The sequence below is a fragment of the Epinephelus lanceolatus genome, chromosome 22 (assembly GCF_041903045.1).
Source record: "Epinephelus lanceolatus isolate andai-2023 chromosome 22, ASM4190304v1, whole genome shotgun sequence".
Lineage (NCBI taxonomy): Eukaryota > Metazoa > Chordata > Actinopteri > Perciformes > Serranidae > Epinephelus > Epinephelus lanceolatus.
Genome location: NC_135755.1, coordinates 2983032 through 3001871, shown reverse-complemented (window position 1 = coordinate 3001871; position 18840 = coordinate 2983032). Strand labels below are relative to the sequence as shown.

Below are 18840 nucleotides of genomic sequence, written 5' to 3'. Positions count from 1 at the left end.
AAAGAGGCTGGATCATGGGGAGTACCACCAGTTGGTCCAGGAGCTTCTCCTCCATCATGGACGTTTACAGGCAGATTTTAGGATGACTCAGGGGCAGTTTGACAACCTGCTGTCTATCATCAGGCCGTATAGCTCTGGGTATCCAGCAACCACTACCACCAGTTTCTCCTCCATTGTTTACCAACTGTAAACTTTTTGTTGTGACCACCACAGAAGAGCACAGAAACATGAGGTGCATCGCAACACAGAAACAGCCATCAAAAAGCTTCGTACTCATTAAAAACTATTACAAACTGCTAAAATATTTTCTGTGTGATCAGGGCCTTAAGGAGACCAGAAGAGTATATATTTCATACCACTGGCACCGATTGAAGAGGGTCATCTTCTGTTATAGAGGATCTTTGCTACAAGCATGGGTGCATTTAGAGTTGAAATAGTGGCACATGATTAATGCGGTTAACATAAATAGTCATATTTGGGCAATAGTGCCATATATTTTGTTGTATTGTCACATGATCAAATACAGACTTGATGTCATCGTCACTGCAAATCTGTATAAGACAAAACTACCAAATAAAAGAAATTCTTCAGTAAACTGATTTTTTTTTAAAGTTTATTTATAGTTTATATAGTTCATGTAAAATGAAAATATAATTTTGTCAGACTTCTACTGACTGACTGTGTACAGGGCCCCCACCTCATGGGCCCCAGTGCAACTGCACTGCCTGCACTATCTATATTTACACCCTATGTCAGACTTCAAGATCCAGACTGACAAGACGCTGCTAACCGACCAGACGTGGTGATGGCTGACGAGAAACTGACAGCAGTCGTAGTAGATGTGTCGACTCCAGCTGAGAGTCACATCAGGAAGAGACTGAGAAGTACCTGAAGGAACAACTGGAACAGATGTGGCAGATGAGGTTTAAAGTCGTCTCAGTGGTAAATATCTTAATTCTTTCTCATACTTATTTACATCTGTACACAACAGTCAAATGTTGATGTTTACCTTGTTTATCTTGTTCTTATTCTTAAATGTCCTTACTTACAGTCCACCACTGAATATAAAAATGGTAATTAAATTAACTAGTCCATAGCCATTGGTAGCTGTGTCACCTTGTACCTATGCCAGTCCTCAATGCCTATGTGCAGTTTCACATAGATTGACCACGTCAGTGAGCAGAAAAACGTGGGACAGACAGAATGACTGACTGACAGAATGACACACTGACAGTTTCCGTGATTATGTACAGCATACCATACCATGACTTAGTCATACCAAACATTAGAAAACAACACCAACATTGGTCCACAGGGGGAGCCACAGCGATCGGTCGCATTTTAGCCATTTTGAAGCATTTTTCTGTTGTTATAGCGCCACCCAGTTGCCAATTAGAGTTAAATTTCTCCAGTCACCTTGAGGCGTCCTGTTCTACATATCTACCAAGTTTAGTAAAAATCCATATGGCGGTTAGGCCTAGATAAGAAATGAGCTCTCTAGCGCCCCCATTTTGTTTGATGGGGTCAATAATGGAGGGGTCCCCTCAGATTATGTGTGGTCATATGCCTACAAAGTTGCGTGGTGATGGGTGAAACCCTTGAGATGTTATACACCTTTATGTGATGAGCCACGCCCTCCGCAATATTCATTGCCTTATAGAAGCTCAGTTTTAGTAAGTTTTCCAACTTTTGCCAAGAGGGAACTTTAGATATTGGTCCCTAGATTATGTTCACCCAGTTTCATGCAGATCACTCAAACTTCCTAGGAAGAGATCCATTTGAAGTGTTTTTCAAAAAATTCAAAATGGTGGAAAATCTATATAAGCGGAAGTTATGGGTTCTTGAGGCAAATGTGTTCCTCATGAGGAGAGGCATCTCTGTGCAAAGTTTCATGTCTCTACGACATACGGGGCATGAGATATGCCCATTCAAAGTTTGACATTTCAATCGGTTGCTATAGCGCCCCCCTTTGGCCAATTGATGTAATATTGCTTCATTGGCATCCTCCCATGACCCTCTACCACTGTGCCAAATTTCACATGGATTGACAGGGCTTGACGCTAACTTTTTTCCCAAGGAGCACATGTGCTCCTAAGTTGAAAAAGTAAGGAGCGCACAAAGAACTTTAGGGGCACAATGTAAATTGATCAAATAATGTGTTTTCCGTAATAAACGTGATGCAAATAGACATTTACAAGCAAAATTATTTAATGAATTTGAATACAAAATGTACAGAAAGGTAAAATCATCAAGTTTTGAAAAAGTATTACAATTTAATTTTGTCTTTAATGTTATTATCTTATATATATTATCTTTACAATATGATTATCTTATATAATGTTATTACTATCCTAAAACATTCTCCAGGTCCTCTGAAACTCTGCAGGACTTATTTCGACCCTGCCCAGCAGCGGTAACATGGAGAACGGTCCCTAACTGCGGGGAGAACGGAGCAGGCTTCCCTGGAGGTCTGCCACTTAACCCGGTCCATCTCCTCCACCACACTTTGACTTATTTCCACGCTGCCAACAGTGGGACTTATATTCATTGTGCCGACAGTGGCTTGGAAAACTGCCTATAACCGTGTCACGCGGTGAAGAGGGAAGAGGGAAGGCAGCTGGAGTTCCTCCAACATTTGCGGTTACATTATCATATTTTTTTACTGACAAAAATATAGGCTGCTTCGGATGATTTTTTTATGTGCACATGTGCCCCTAAATATTTTTTACAGTTCACACACACCTATTTTTAGTTGCAAATGCGAGTGAAACGCTCGCACTGTCGAGCCCTGATTGACCAAGTCAGTGAGGAGAAAAACGTGGAACAGACACACACAGAGTTTTCCTCATTATATAGTACGATTGTATGTGTACCTGTTGTTTCCCTCCTGACCTCCAGGTGGCGACTTTTACTTTAAACTGGAAAACCTGACCAGAATTAAACATAACTGTAAGCCTCATTGTTTGGTTTTCACCTGTGTGTGCTCTTCAGGTCGAGGCAGGAGAGATGCCACTCTGGCTCTATGGGAAACCGCTGATGGCAAATCATTGGATCAGTCTGAGGGGGCACAGTGACATCCAACTCAGAGGGTCTTGGAGGACTGCTGGTAGAGGGCGACTGTGTCGTGGCCTCTGAGACCAGGCCGGTTACTGGATTTTAAGCAAAGACGTAAAAAAAAGTTACAGAGACAGGAAGTACAGACATTATATTCAGCCTTTTACAGATGGGTCAAAGGATCCACTAACAGGAGCAGCAGTGGTTACTCAGTGCTGTGGAGCTACCTGCAGTACTGTTCGCATTAGAGTGAGCGGAGGATTTGGCAACAAGTAAAATTCTCATTTGTAGTGACTCTGTATCAGCACTGTCAAGTATTAAAGCAGGAACAAGCAGACCTCGTGTCTGGAATACTGTTTACAAATTCAAGGTTAACCAATCAACAGAAAGACGTAACATTCTTGTGGGTGCCAGCACACTCAGGAATCCCGGGAAATGAAAAGGTAGACGAAAGAGACGAAAGAGGCGGTTATGAGACAAAATGTGGAAATATGAAACACTCAAAATCAGAGGGGAAAAGCATTATTTGGAGGGAAATAGTCACTCAGTGGCAGCAGTATTAGGACAGTGGGACAAAAGAGGTCTGTAGAAGATCAGGATAACAGTGGACTGATAAAACCAGAGGGAGGCAGTGATGCAACTTGAAGGATGCCAACTGCTGTAAAACCCCAAAGAAGAAGAAGACGTAGTTGTAGGATGTCTGACAGGATCCAAATGAGGAGTGAGTATTTACACAGTGCTGATAAGATCAGATTGTACTGCTTATGGCTCAGCTGCAAGAAGCTCTGAAACTTTGTAATGGTGCTTTCAAAATTTTTCAAAAATTTTTTAAAACCAAACCAACCAAAACAGAACAAACAAACTAAAAAGATGATTAAAACTCCATAGAATAAAAAGACAGTAAATTCAAAAATAGACAGAGAAGACATAAGGTAAAAAAAAAACAGTGGTTAAAACTTCAGGACTGTAATGTTACTCCTTATTAAAAGCCAGATTAAAAGATACATCTTTAATTTATTTTAAAAAAAAAACACAGAGTCATAAAAACAGAATGCGCTCTCTCCAGGACTTTTACAGGACACATGAGGAACATTTCAAAGTAAAGCAGTGGAGGACCTCAGTGATCTGACTGGAACATGAAATGATAGAAAATCTTTGATGTATGGAGGGCGAGGTCATTTAAATAATTACAAACAAGTAAAATAACTTTTAAATCAATTCTAAAACATACAGGGAGCCCATGTGTGATCCATTTTCATGTTTCAGTCAACACTCTGGCTGCAGCGTTCTGGACTAGCTGTTGTTCTCTTAATGACTTTTTGGGTCGTCCGGTGAAAAGAGACTTGCAGTAGCCTAAACGGCTGGTAATGAAGTGTGAGTGTTTCGGCATCTTTCTGGTTCAAGAAAGGTCTGACCTACGCAATCTTCTGAAGATGATAAAAGGATGGGAGTCTAAAACCCCTCAACTAAAGTACCTCTCCCACCTGTTTTACATGGAGCTGTGAGAAAGTGGCTCGGACATGACATTAAGCGAGAAAAGATATCTCTACAGTACCATCACCAGTAACACCACCCTGACTGTCTCCATCAGTGGCGAAAAAGCAGATACACAAACATTGCGATCTTGGTAGAAGACAGGCTACAAACATTATTTCAAACACATGTTCAAGTTTATACCGATGGATCCAAGGATCCTAACACAGGGAGAACAGGTTCTGCTGTTGGTGTGCCAGCCCTAGGTAAGAAATATCATTGCCCCAGGCAGCACACCAACAACCTGATAAAAAAAAAGCGAGGGTAAAAAGTATTGCCTTGTCATGGTACACATGTTTTCTGAGTGGGTGGAAGCCTTTCCTACTTCAAAGCGAGACAGTGCCGCCGTAGCCAAAGCCCTGGTGGCTGACATTGTTCCCAGATGGGGAATCCCTACAAACATCAGCAGTGACAATGGTACTCTATGTGTCAGTGATGCTATCAAACAACTTGGACAGTTTCTAGGCATAGACTCAAGACAACACTGCTCCTACCGCCCAGCAAGTGGGCGAGCTGTGGAAAGAGAAAATGGCACAGTAAAAGCAAAACTTGCCAAATGCTGTGAAGAAACAGGTCTGTCATGAACAAAGGTACTGCCGATTATCCTAATGTACATGAGAATGAGAGAGAGCGCAGACTAATCTCAGTCCTTTTGAAACCCTCTTTGGGAGACCACATGATTAAGGAATGGGACTTGCAAACAGGCCACTCCCTGAAACCCACTCTTGTGATAATGACATGTTGCAGTATTGTCAGACCTTTGTTTTGTTGCAGCTCCACAGACCGGTGAAGAACGTACTTCCTGCCCCAGCTGACTGACCTCTTCCCGACTTCAAACCCAGTGACTATGTTGTGGTCTAATACCTGCGAAGTAAGCATTGGAGCCCATTCCAGGTGCTCCCCACAACACACATGGCAGTAAAGGTTGCAGAAAGAGCCACCTGGATACAAAGCAGCAAGTGCAGGAAGGTCCCACCTCCACCTGAGAACCACCAAGAGCAGATGGCAAAGTAAAGCACTCTGCTCCATCTATCACCAGGTTGAAAAAGCAACTCTCACTCCTGTGGTGCTCCATCCATGAGGGATGTGAGCTGATTGAGATTTACTTGCACTCCAAGCTCCAGCAGTTGACCAACTTTCGGGCAACAGTCTGTTGTGATTCACTGATTCACCTCTGTGCAACATGGGAAGATGACAACATCCCTGGTGTCCATTCAGACATCCAGGCCTGTGTGGCCTGCACAGCACGATATGCATCCTAGTCTAGGTAACAGTCTCTGTAGTGGTCCCAATCCTCTGGCTCCTGACCAAGCACGCCGGCGACGCAGGGAACAATCAACCAAATCTGACCTTGGTGCTCCCCTCTCAACACCCTAACCGCCAGAAGCCTATGGTACCAATATGCAAGTTTCTCTGCTAGACAGGACACGACAGACTGTAGTATGTAGGAGAAAACCATGACCTGCATTTACAGTAGGTATCCCAGCAGACACAGACCTACTCAAATACACAAATCCAAAACACATTACTGTAAATAGTGCCAATAACGTAACAGTTAGATGGCTGGCAGCCCTGTCTCAATGAACGATTCTGCTGCATCATGCTGCATGTCATCCCCTCTCTCTCTTCCCATTTCATGCTGGACTTTCTAATAAAGGCAAACATTTCGCCCAAAAAAATCTTCAAAAAAACCCAAACCATTTTTCAGGCCCTTTTGTAGATGTAGCTTGGTTAAGGCTGAGGTGAGGTCGTCCTCCATCTTGCTATAATCTCCTTTTACTTTGAAAATCCAATTTTGCAAAATCATTCAGTTCAGATGTCCGTGGCCGCTGCCATGGTAACACAGATGTTCACATACGTGAGCTACAATGAGCTCTGACGTAGTGACGTTCAAATCCAACTGCGTATATTTCCAGTGTGTTACTGTCACAATGAAATGAAAGATAGAAATCATAAGAATAAACAGTCATGTCACAAATAAAAAATTTTTCATTGAATATTATTGGTTTAGAAAATGTGATTTACAGAGTAGACACTGGACCCTGACAGCACGTCACAGGTCATTAGTTCAAGGTCCACACAGTTCAATACAGTCAGCGTCATACTTGCATTTGGCCATGTCATCGAGCTAGTTTGCTGTCTCTGTCATGAGCAACACAGCAACAGGCTACAGTTCATGTCCAGTGGAAGCTGGTGACATGAAGCTACAAACTGCTGTCCGACACTTAAGTTGGGCCTCTCCTCTCCTCTCCTCTCCTCTCCTCTCCTCTCCTCCTTTCTTTTTGAAATATTCATGCCCTAATTCCTATAATTATCTTCTAAATAATCTTTAGATATTCTTAAAGACTCACAGAGTACAGACTCGAGCAGCTCTGCACTCCTCCTCTCCTCCTCTGCGCTCTTTACGCAGCGCAGCCCCACACCGCATGTCATTTTTGTTTAAATTAATTATCAGAGACGTAAACACTATTTCAAACTGAGTTTTGGGTTAGAAAGACATGGAAGTAAGAAAGCAATTCGGCGTCTGCCTCTACTCACAGTGGAGAGTTGGAGGGAGACGGTGCGGTTTAACTCCAGACTATCTTAGTTATTGTTAAAGTTAATGGTGGGTCATTGCCTAAATTAGAAAATTAGACTGGCTGTATTAAGACGTTTTAATCATTGTTACATTTCACATCAGTGACAAACAATGCTGAGGCTCAGGGAAAACATTATCCTTACCTGGTTGTCCATGAAGGCAGGCCAGGGAGAGGTGATTGCTCGATCTGTGTGCAGCTGCCATAAGGAAAGCTGAAGAAGGAGGAGCAGGGGCTCGACTCAGGTGCAGTTGTCGGGCATACAACACAGTTTTAACTGAGAGTTGATGCAACATCAAAACATCAAGTATAAACGACTGCGTCAGTTTTTTTAAGCCACTGCCATGAGACGTCTTGGCTTTTGGTTTTCTCCCTCTCACATATAAAAAAAAGAAACAAAAAAAATTCACAAACATGATTTGTCCCCCACCCACCCAAACCACTCTCTCCTGTAGGGCTCCAGAACGTGACTGTGTAGTCGCATTTTGCGACCATGGAGCACCAGCGCAAGTCACAAGTATTATCAATATATAAGCCTGAGAGCTGTTGGTTTGTTTCCAGCTCACGGTGAATAAATCATCACGTTTAATGGGCCACTGTAACAGTTTAAGCTTCTGCCAACTACTAACAGATAACATTGGAGCATAGGCTGCAAGTTCACAGCAAAAACAACACTTCCTGCCTCAAGATGAGCTGCGAACTTCAGACTTTTACACAACAATAATTTATTTAACTTAATCATAACAGTAGAGGTGTAACAGTTGATGAAATTCATGGTTTGGTCCAATACAGTAGCAATTTTTTTACATTTTTTATTTTATTTTATCAAAACTGACATCAGTAAACGTGATTGTATTTGACTTTGAACAATGATGCAAGCATACATTAGCAGGTGCTAGGTTAGTGACAACATGCTAAACATGGTCATGTGACGTGAAACTGCTTTATTCAGTTTTTGTTTTTTTTTTTCACAGATGTAAATAACTTGGTTAGGGGTGTAACACTTCACAAAATTTACAGTTTGGTTCGATACGATACAGCTGAAAAGGATAAATGCCTGAGAACTTTCCTTGTTTTTTAAAATGTTTCACTTAATGTTATTTTAATTCATTTAAACTAACATTATAAAGTATGTTTTTTTGTTTGTTTGTTTTTTACTCTGAGCAATGATGGAGCCACCTGAGTGACTCGTCTTCTGGGGTGTCTCCTTAGCAGCATATAGTAGTTATAAACAAATACAAACAAAAGACACAATTCTGTTTTTGGAATGACAGAAAAAAACAAACTTGTTTTTTATCATTTTTAAATCTATGAAAAATTGGAAAATGAACATAATTTGGGCATTTGTGGGGTTTTTTTGTGCAAAGCAGGAATTAGGGTCTAGCTGAAATGGGCTCGTGAAGGAATACTGTACCGGGGCTTAAATGCATCAAAGGGATAGTTCAGATCTTTTGAAGTAGGGTTGCATGAAGTACTTCTCCACAGTCAGTGTATTACAGACAGTGGATATCAGTCGATATGCTTACGGTTTGGAGAGACAGGCTGGAGTTCAACACAGAAGCTGAGTAATGTACTGTTGTAAAGGGGTCAGCGACAAAAGGTGTTTTAGCCACCCAAAAGAATCAATCAGTTTAAATGTACAGTATCTTGAGAGTATTTTCACTGCTTTACCTTAACGTCAGATTGATTTTTAACGGGAAAATGAAGCCATTATTTCGCCCTCTTCAAAGCCAGACTCCATTGAAAAAACAACAACACTGATTTAACATCACTGAATTCAGGAGCTGCTGGTCGGCTGCTGCCTCCGTCAGTTAGTTAGTTTGTGTTATTGTGAGACTTTGGTGTTTTAAAGGGTTCGCTCTGATTTACCAAAGTCACACAATAACACAAACTAACTGACTGACTGAGGCAGCAGTAGACCAGCAGCTCCTGTGCTCAGTGAGGTAAAATTACTGTTTTTGTCAATGGAGTCTGGTGACTTTAACTCAAGCATTTTGGGGAACAAAAGCTGTGAACTGCTTTCTGTGCTGTCTGACTGAATAGTAAAGCTTTGGAAATACTCTCAATATCACGAACACTTAAAGTGTGAAAGTGGTGAAAATACATTTTGTTGCTGACCCCCGTCCACAGCAGTACATTGATTAGCTTCTGTGTCAGACTCCAGTCTGCTACTACACTGACTGTGGATAAGTTCCTCTTACAACCCCACTTCAGTGTAAATTTCATTGACAAAAACTATGGCAACAATGTTTTGTCAACAACCTTTTTTTCCATGACAAAAAGAGACAATGAGGAACAGAAATAGACCTTAGTATGAATGACAAAAATTAAATCTATGTTTTATTTTAGTTACGAGACATGATGAAAATGTTAGCAGTAAACAATTGGACTCCCTGTGTCAGTGTGGGTTTCCTCCAGGTGCTCCAACATGTTCTCCCTGTGTCAGCGTGGGTTTCCTCCAGGTGCTCTGACATGTTCTCCCTGTGTCAGCGTGGGTTTCCTCCAGGTGCTCCGACATGTTCTCCCCGTGTCAGCGTGGGTTTCCTCCAGGTGCTCCGACATGTTCTCCCCGTGTCAGCGTGGGTTTCCTCCAGGTGCTCCGACATGTTCTCCCTGTGTCAGCGTGGGTTTCCTCCAGGTGCTCTGACATGTTCTCCCTGTGTCAGCGTGGGTTTCCTCCAGGTGCTCCGACATGTTCTCCCCGTGTCAGTGTGGGTTTCCTCCAGATGCTCTGACATGTTCTCCCCGTGTCAGCGTGGGTTTCCTCCAGGTGCTCCGACATGTTCTCCCTGTGTCAGCGTGGGTTTCCTCCAGGTGCTCTGACATGTTCTCCCCGTGTCAGCGTGGGTTTCCTCCAGGTGCTCTACATGTTCTCCCTGTGTCAGTGTGGGTTTCCTCCAGGTGCTCTGACATGTTCTCCCTGTGTCAGCGTGGGCTTCCTCCAGGTGCTCCAGCTTCCTCCCACAGTCCAAAGACATGTAGGTTAATTGGTGACTCTAAATTGTCCGTAGGTGTGAATGTGAGTGTGAATGGTTGTCTGTCTCTATGTGTCAGTCCTGTGATAGTCTGGTGACCTGTCCAGGGTGAACCCTGCCTCTCACCCAATGTCAGCTGGGATAGGCTCCACCCACCCCACCCCCAACAGGACAGGTGGTTACAGAAAATGGATGAATGAAAGGATTAATTAATTTTTATGCATTAATTAACATTTGGAGTAAAGTATACAATTCTGTATGTATTATACATTCATGGAAAATTTTTGAAATTTTGTCCTTAAAATTCTTGGGAACCCTGTTCACCCTGCTTTAATTTATTTACTTTGATTTTAAATAAATGAAGATAATCTGTCTTCATTCTTTTTACTTTTTACATTATTTTTCATATATATTTATATCTGCATAGTTGTCTAATATGATAACCTTATTTATCTTTGTTGTCCTTGTTTGTAAAAGCCCTCAGTGACAGTCCATCACTGAAAAAAATAAATTGTATGTGTACCTGTTGTTTCCCTCCTGACCTCCAGGTGGCGACGTTCTTTCATTTTAAACTGAAAACCCTGACCGGAAATAAAGGTAACCGGAAGTCTCGTTGTTTGGTTGTACTCTCGGCTGGCGGCGGGACAGTTGTGTGTTGTAACGTTAGCTGAGGAGCATATTTGTCAGTGTTGAAGCGGCAGAGCTCCAGGTAAACCCGCACACACTCAGGTAAACACTTTAATAATGTTTCTTTGACACGAACATCAAAGCGAACACGAGCCGAAGCGAACATACGGCCGAACTGCGCCTGCGTTAGCACGCTGGGCCAGCTCCGATGCTAACCAGCTAATTAGCCGCTGTTAGCTTGGTCCAGCTGGTGTGTTGCTAGCTGTTAGCGTTAGCTGACTGTAATGTTAGTTAGTGTTTTCTGAGTGAAGCACAGTTACTTTGTGTTTAAGTCCAGTTTGAAATGAGCGCATGCTAACGGAGCTGAGCACAAGCTAACAGGCTAATTAGCAGCTAATCTTTCTTTGTGTGTGTCGTCACATGTTAAACTGTGTACTTCTGCTCAGCACTACATCATTATACTGCACTACATGTCCTCATTCGCTTCCTGTCCAGTGAAAACCACGTATCTCCAGATGTGTTGAGTGTTAGTGATAAACTGAAAGACGAACTGTTCGTCCATTTCTTGATACTTTTACTTTAATGCGGTTTTGAATGCTGGACTTACACTTGTCATTAAGTACTTTAATTGTGTCCTGTTAGTACTTTTATTTTAACTACATTAGGATACATTTCCTTAAGTATAGTTTTTCAATGCAGGACTTTAACTTGCAATGGAGTACTTTAGACTTTTTGTACATTGTTTTGTTTGTTTGGCAACTTTGGCGTGTTTGTTCAATAAAAAAGTCTTTACATTTGTCAAACTAAGATTGTTTAATTTAGAAAAAGATGAAGCTCTACCCTGTGAGACTTTAAAGATGTGGTTAGAGAAATATTTTGTCTGCTGCATGATGAAACCTGTAACCCATGCACCAATCAATCAGTTAGCCAGTCGGTGATTATAAAAATAGTTTGTTAGTTTCTGATGGTCAGCTGTTTGAGGAATCGTTGCAGTTCTACTATCAATTCAACAGGCGCAGTGTTTTCACTGATAAACAGACACCAGAGGGTTTTAGATAAGGCTTGTTTCAAAGTCAAGGAATTTCACAGTCACATTTTCAGGCCTGGAAAAAGTCATGGAATTAGTTGAAGTCATTGAAAGTTTTGGAAGACTCAGAATTCTGTTGTGTGTAATAAAATGATTACAGCTCTGTAATGTAAAAACACTGCGGCAGATTTATTTCCTGACGCTGTCGACGTAATGTAGCTCTAATACATGTTGATATGTTATGTCCCTGAGAACTCATGAGAAGTTTTGAAATTTTGTCCAGGAAAATGTGTGGGAACCCTGTTTGACAAATAAATATTTAAAAAACAAATTCATGAACATTTTTGGATGTTGTGGAGTAGAGCTGCAAAAATGAATCACCAACCAGTTTAATAATCAACTGATTAAAGTATGTTCTCAAGAAAAATAATTTAAATTTCTCTGAATGCAGCTTCATACGTGTGAATATTTCCTGGTTTCTTTCCTTCTCTGTGACAGTGAACTGAATCTCTTTGGACAAAACTGGACATTTAAAGACGTCTTTTTGGGAAACTTTGTTTTAAAACTTTACAGAACAACAGCTGGTCGACTCATCATTAAACTAATCCACAGATAATCAACATCTGTCTTTTTTTAGTCCAATGGGAGACAGCGATGACGAGTTCGACAGGAGGAGGCGAGACAAGTTCAGGAGAGAGAGGAGCGACATGGAGCGGTCCAGAGAAAGAGAGGAGAGGAGGAGGGACGACTGGCCCGACAGGTACAAACGCACCTCAGCGCACAGACACATCTAATCCTGACACACTTGTGATATGTGTTATGTAAACTCTGTGTGTGTGTGTGTTTGTGTGTGTGTTCAGGGACTGGGACCGCGGCAGAGAGCGAAGGAGGGATTACGATCGTGGCCGCAGAGAGAGGTTTTCTCCACCCCGACACATCAGCCCTCAGCACAAACGCATGCGGAGAGACTGGTGAGTGTATGTGATGTTTATTTCACTGACTAACACGTCACGTGCGCATTTTGTTTACAATCATGTTTGAATATTCCAGGGACGACCACCGGGGGGAGCCGTACCGCTACGACATGCCGTATGGAGGAGGCGGTGCTCCCTTTCCAGGGGCGGGGCCTCAGGGCTGGCATCCCGACCTCCCCCACCTTCACCCGCACCATGGAGGTCACCCGCTGCAGGGCAGGTGAGCTCGTCATCAGGCGTCCGAGTGGTTAGACATCCCATAGTGTAGCAGGATATTACGGGCTGTTTCTACACAGAGATCACACTACAATGTCTCCTCTTTATGCTGCCTTTCCATTTTTACTTTTTTAAAAATGATTAAATAAAATGTGTTTCTCAGGTTAGGGATGGTGGATCCAGACCTCCCTCCTCCTGGTCCTCCCACCATGAGGAGCTTTAAGGTGAGTCAGACATCTTGAGAGAACTCAAAGACAGACACGTAGCAGCGTGGCGTTATGGATGCTGTTTAACATTTACTGACTCAGCGGTTTCTCTTCAATAATATTTGTGCAGGAGTTCCTGTTGAACATGGAGGACAGTGTTGATGAGACAGAGTCCGTGAAACGCTACAATCAGTACAAAGTAGACTTCAGACGGCAGCAGCTGCAGGACTTCTTCCTCCAACACAAAGACCAGGAGTGGTTTCGCTCCAAGTACCACCCTGACGACATCGCAGCAAGGAAGGCTGAGTCTCTGGCCGCCCTCAAAACCCGCCTGGGCGTCTTCCTCTTCCTGCTGGACAACAACTGGCTGGATAATGTGTCGCTGGACATGGACCACGCCCCCGTCATCATCAAACTGCTGGACGCAGGTAGAGACAGACAGACAGACAGGCAGAGAGACAGGATACAAACTGTGTTTGAGACTTGGACATTCTGTTTATGTTTGCATCTTGTTCATGGCTGTCACTTTGCAGTGGTTTCTGGGTAATGAAGTCAGACTCTCCTATGGTGTCTCACCCCCTCTCCTGTCTTTCTCTGCAGCGGTAATAAAGATGGAAGGAGGCACAGACTTTGACCTCCAGGTTCTGGAGGTTCCGACTGCTGCTGCAGTGGCGGGTGGGGAGGCGAGCTGCAGCAGTGGAGGAGCAGCAGGCGGAGGTGGCGGAGGAGGTGAGAAGAGTCAGGAAGATCCCAGCGCAGGAAACGTCAGCGGTCAGACCGGGTCAGAGTCGATGGGGAGTCGGACCGAGGAGACGGCTGGTGGAGAGACGGGCGAGATAAAAGACTCTGATAAGGTGAGAAGGATCAATAACATCCTGCGGTCTGTGATGCCATGAGATCAATTAATAAGCCTGATGTTTATTTATAAAATGTTCTGTTTTCTCTCAGGACTGTGAAGAAGAAGCCAAGCAGAACGGAGAGAAGGAGAAAGACGAAGAAGAAGAGGAGGAGGAGGAGGAGGAAGAGGAGAAGAAGGATGAAGAGGAGGAAGAAGAGAAGACGACCAAGAAAGTGAGTTTGTGTTATCATTAGCGCCAGTGCTGCTGAGCAGATGATGTTACTGGTTATAACCCCGCCCCTTCCTCTCAGGGCAGGAAGAGGAAACGCAGCGTGTCTGCAGATAGTGGTGAGGGCAGCGCCTCCGACTCTGACTCCTCCCACTCTGACAGAGAGAAGGAGGAAGAGGAGGAGAAGGAGGAAGAGGAGGAGGATGGAGAGGATGGTATGAACAACTTTATGTATTTATCTTAATATTTACTGATAAATTTGTTGTATGGACAAAAGTTTTAAATGTACTAGTTTCTAATGTGTGTGTGTGTGTGTGTGTGTGTGTGTGTGTGTCAGAACGTCGTAAAGAACGAGGGAAGGAGAGAGGGAAGGAGAGAGAGAAGGAGGCTCCAGCAAAGCCCCGCCCCCTCCACCTCACCACTTCATTGTTCATCCGCAGCATCCCACCAGAGGTTTCCAAGGAGGAGATCACTGCTGTGAGGGCGCACACACACACACCCACACACCCACCTCTGTACACACACATACACACCTGTGCACCTGTACCAACATGTTTGGTGTTTTCTAGTTGTGTCGCAGGTACCTGGGCTTCCTGCGAGTGGCACTGTCAGACCCTCAGCCCGAGAGGAGGTAAGAACTAAGAAGGGTTGCTTGTGTTTACTGCCAGTTCGCTAATGTTAGCATGCTAGCACGCTAAACTAAGATGGGAAACACTGTATCTGCTAAATGTCAACATGTTAGCTTGTTAACACGCTAAACTGCTGTTCGATGGAGGAGGTTATATTTGCTAAATGTCAACATGCTAGCATTTTCATAACAAAACACGCTAAACTACTGTAAGATGGGGGACACGTGCTAAACGTCAACATGTTCACATTGTCTTGTGGCCATGTTAGCATGCTAACACCCTAAACTGCTGTTAGATGGAGGAGATTATATTTGCTAAATGTCAACATACTAAACAGCATGCTAAACTGAAATGATAAACCATGTATCTGCTAAACATCAAAATGTTAGTATTGTCATTGTGGCCATGTTAGCATGTTAACACGCTAAACTAAGATGGTGGACGTTATATTTCTGTGTCTGTGTGTATTTCAGGTTCTTCAGGCGGTGCTGGGTGACATTTGACCGCAGTGTGAACATAAAGGAGACGTGCTGGAACCTGCAGAACATCAGGGTAAACACACACACACACACACACACACACACACACACAGTAAAGTAACAGTGCAGTGTTTCCCTCTCAGATGATGTGCAGTTGAAGTATAAAGTGCACTTCTTGTACTCTGTCGCCTCTCTCAGCTCAGAGACTGCGAGCTCTCTCCGGTGGTCAACAGAGATCTGTGTCGACGCGTTCGCACCGTTAACGGCCTGACGCACCACAAACCGGTGGTGAGGAACGACATCCGCCTGTCTGCCCGACTCGTCCACAGTCTGGACCAGAGGGGGGAGCTGTGGGCTGGACAGGTACGATCTCGTCACAACAACATGTTTCTGAGCTTTGGAAGCAGCCTCGATGTGGTTAATATTAGTAACCATGAGGGTATCTTGAGGATTTTATGGATACTACTGCTTTTATCTGTCCTGTATGGAAGCAGATGGAGACCAACCCAGTCCTGAAGAACATCACAGATTACCTGATAGAGGAGGTGAGCGCCGAGGAGGAGGAGCTGATAGGCGCAGCGGGGGGCAATGGCGATGACGCAGAGGGCAAAGACCCTGCCTCTTCTTCTGAGGTTACCGTGGAGACGGACGACAAGCTCCTGAAGGTGGGAGGAGCTCCGTCTGTTTGGTCTCAGCTACAGTGACAGTGTGTGTGTTAATGTGTGTTAATGTTTTTGTGTGTGTGTGTGCAGGTGCTGGACAGGCTGCTGCTCTACCTGCGTCTGGTTCACTCTGTGGACTATTATAACTTCTGTGAATATCCTGCAGAGGACGAGATGCCTCATCGCTGCGGGCTGATCCACGTACGAGGACCCCTGCCTGTCGCCAAGATCACTGCAGCTGAGGGTACACACACAGACACACACACACAGGCGCACACACCCAGTGATAACACGTCTCTGAATATGTGAATGTATATATTTTTTTTAACTTGTTTATTTTAGTGTCTTGAACTATACGCTGGACAGCAGCCATGACAACCATCATAACAGGCAGTTTCACATATTAAGAAACGTATCAATCGAAGAGCTTATAGAGCTGTTAGCTCCTTTAGCTTGGTTAGCTGTTAGCTCTATTAGCTTGGTTAGCTGTTAGCTCTATTAGCTTGGTTAGTCGTGAGCTCTATTAGCTTGGTTAGCTGTTAGCTCTATTAGCTTGGTTAGTTGTGAGCTCTATTAGCTTGGTTAGCTATTAGCTCGGTTAGTCGTGAGCTCTATTAGCTTGGTTAGCTGTTAGCTCTATTAGCACGGTTAGTCGTGAGCTCTATTAGCTTGGATAGTTGCAAGGCTATTCAAGACAAGGCTGAGACACGGGGTCAAACATGGGGGGATTGCACATGCGCAGTAATATCTGGTTGGCACTTATTCACTCTCACCCTCCAGAATCGCAGCTCAAGTTACATTGCGCATGTACAATCCCCCCATGTTTGACCCCGTGTCTCGGCCTTCTCTTGAATAGCCTTGGTTAGTCAGGAGCTCTATTAGCTTGGTTAGCTGTTAGCTCTATTAGCTTGGTTAGCTGTTAGCTCTATTAGCTTGGTTAGTCGTGAGCTCTATTAGCTTGGTTAGCTGTTAGCTCCATTAGCTTGGTTAGCTGTTAGCTCTATTAGCTTGGTTAGCTTGTTTTCTACTGTTGCCATGGTGAATCGTAGTATCAGAGCTCCATTGATGAAGGCACAGACCTCGACTTCACATTAAAAGCGTTCCACTGGTGAACCGGCTCACAGTGAGACCACCACAGTGAGGTTCTCCTGTCTCCATGCTGTGTGGGCGGTGATGATGATGTCAGTGTGTTTCTGTGCTGTGATTGGACAGTGAGTGAACATCAGAGGATGTGTGAGGAGCGTCTGGCTCCTCTGCTGTCGCCTTCAGAGAGTCTGAGTGAAGAAGATGCTGCCAGGCTGGGAAAGAAAGATCCAGAACAAGAGGTACCTGTAACTGTCTGTCTGCTTACCTGTCTGTCTGCTTACCTGTCTGTTTTTCTTATACACGACAATTTGTAACGTGTGTGTGTGTGTGTGTGTGTGTGTGTGTGTGTCCAGGTGGAGAAGTTCCTGACGGCCAACACTCAGGAGCTCAGTAAAGACAAGTGGCTCTGTCCTCTGAGCGGGAAAAAGTTCAAGGTGAGTCCGACTTCCTGTGTGTGTACAGTGTGTGTGTGTTCAGCCTGACCGTGAGGTTACCGTGGTAACGCTCGTTGTCGTTGTTATCGTTTAGGCTCCAGAGTTTGTGCGTAAACACATCCTTAACAAACACGGCGACAAAGTGTCCGCCGTCAGACAGGAAGTCGTGTTCTTCAACAACTTCCTGCTGGACGCCAAGAGACCTGCTGTACCTGAGAACAAGCCCCTCCCACAGCCGGCACAAGGTGACACACACGCACATTCAGAGTAACTTCAGCAGGAGCTCTTTGACTATCTCAGCTCTCATGTGCTCTGTGAGCTGGTGAGAGGCATTCTGGGAAATGTAGGAGACCAGAAACCGACACAGGAGCAGAGACGGCAGGTCTGACATCATCTTTCTGTCTCTTTTAGCCACGCCCCCTGGTATGCCTGGATTTCCTGGTCAGTCACCACAGCAGCAAAGCCTTCTGGGATATCCTCCTGGAGTCAGACCTCCCATGCCCGGCTTCCCTGGTAAAATACACACACACACACACACACACACACACACACACACACACGGTCATGGAAAACCTGGAAAAGTCATGTAATTAGTAAAAATCACTAAAAGTTTGGGGAAAGTTGTGTCGTGTGGCAGTGCTTTCAAGTGTGTGTGTTCGTGTGTGTGTTGCAGGCGGCGGACCTCCCTACCTCCCCAACCAGTTTGGGGCGGGGCGTGGTAACTATGACAACTTCAGAGGTCATTTAGGAGGAGGAGGGGGGGGAGGGTTTCCTGGAAAACAACGAAACAACAGGTAGAGACAAGACGAGTGATGATAATAACACACACTAACATGTTGATTATATATTGACTGTGTGTAACTGTGTGTGTGTGTGTGTGTGTGTGTATGTATGTGTGCGTGCGTGTGCAGGGGCGTGCGCGGGGACCCCCGGTCGATCATCGAGTACAGAGACCTGGACGCTCCCGACGACCTGGACTTCTTTTAAACACGACAAAGTGAAACCGCGGGATGTTTTTTTTAAATACCTTTTTTATTCCTACATTTCCCATGATTCTTTTCATCGTTCCTCCATTGTTGTTTTGTTTTGTTAGATAGGTGTGTGTGCGTGTGTGTGTGTGTCAGTCAGCAGGACCAACGTTACTGTCAGTCATTAGTGAAAATCATCTGTTTCCACTTTCCAATAAAGATACAAGACTGATGACGACTTCTGTGTTGCTATGGTTACCACGCATGCTCACATTTGCTGTGATAATAATCGTCAGGTTTTAATAGAAGCTTAAATATTTTTCCTTT

At 44.1% G+C, this 18840-nt stretch overlaps 1 protein-coding gene across 3 annotated transcripts; it reads left to right on the top strand.

The window, feature by feature from the left end:
- The first annotated feature begins 10739 nt into the window (after positions 1-10739).
- Positions 10740-18745, top strand: LOC117245825 (serrate RNA effector molecule homolog). 3 transcript variants are annotated; one of them, XM_033609377.2, is made up of 21 exons: positions 10740-10847; positions 12430-12552; positions 12653-12763; positions 12843-12986; positions 13146-13206; positions 13319-13616; positions 13789-14042; positions 14137-14259; positions 14338-14470; positions 14593-14732; positions 14825-14886; positions 15358-15436; positions 15562-15726; positions 15855-16028; positions 16116-16269; positions 17238-17350; positions 17465-17545; positions 17640-17790; positions 17957-18058; positions 18219-18339; positions 18457-18745. In XM_033609377.2, exons 2-21 carry the CDS (start codon positions 12434-12436, stop codon positions 18530-18532), a joined length of 2661 nt encoding a protein of 886 aa, XP_033465268.2. In that variant the 5' UTR covers positions 10740-10847; positions 12430-12433; the 3' UTR covers positions 18533-18745. The 3 variants fall into 3 exon arrangements, with proteins under 3 accessions (XP_033465268.2, XP_033465269.2, XP_033465267.2); XM_033609378.2 differs by having other exon boundaries at positions 10741-10867; positions 15858-16028; XM_033609376.2 differs by having other exon boundaries at positions 10741-10867.
- The last annotated feature ends 95 nt before the right edge of the window (positions 18746-18840 follow it).

What these genes read in the sequence shown, in the direction of transcription:
- LOC117245825 (XM_033609377.2), top strand. Translation starts at nt 12,434, where the DNA reads ATGGGAGACAGCGATGACGAGTTCGACAGGAGGAGGCGAGACAAGTTC. An exon ending in CCAAGGAGGAGATCACTGCT is followed by an intron (nt 14,733 to 14,824) that starts GTGAGGGCGCAC and finishes GGTGTTTTCTAG; the next exon opens with TTGTGTCGCAGGTACCTGGG. An exon ending in CAAGATCACTGCAGCTGAGG is followed by an intron (nt 16,270 to 17,237) that starts GTACACACACAG and finishes GTGATTGGACAG; the next exon opens with TGAGTGAACATCAGAGGATG.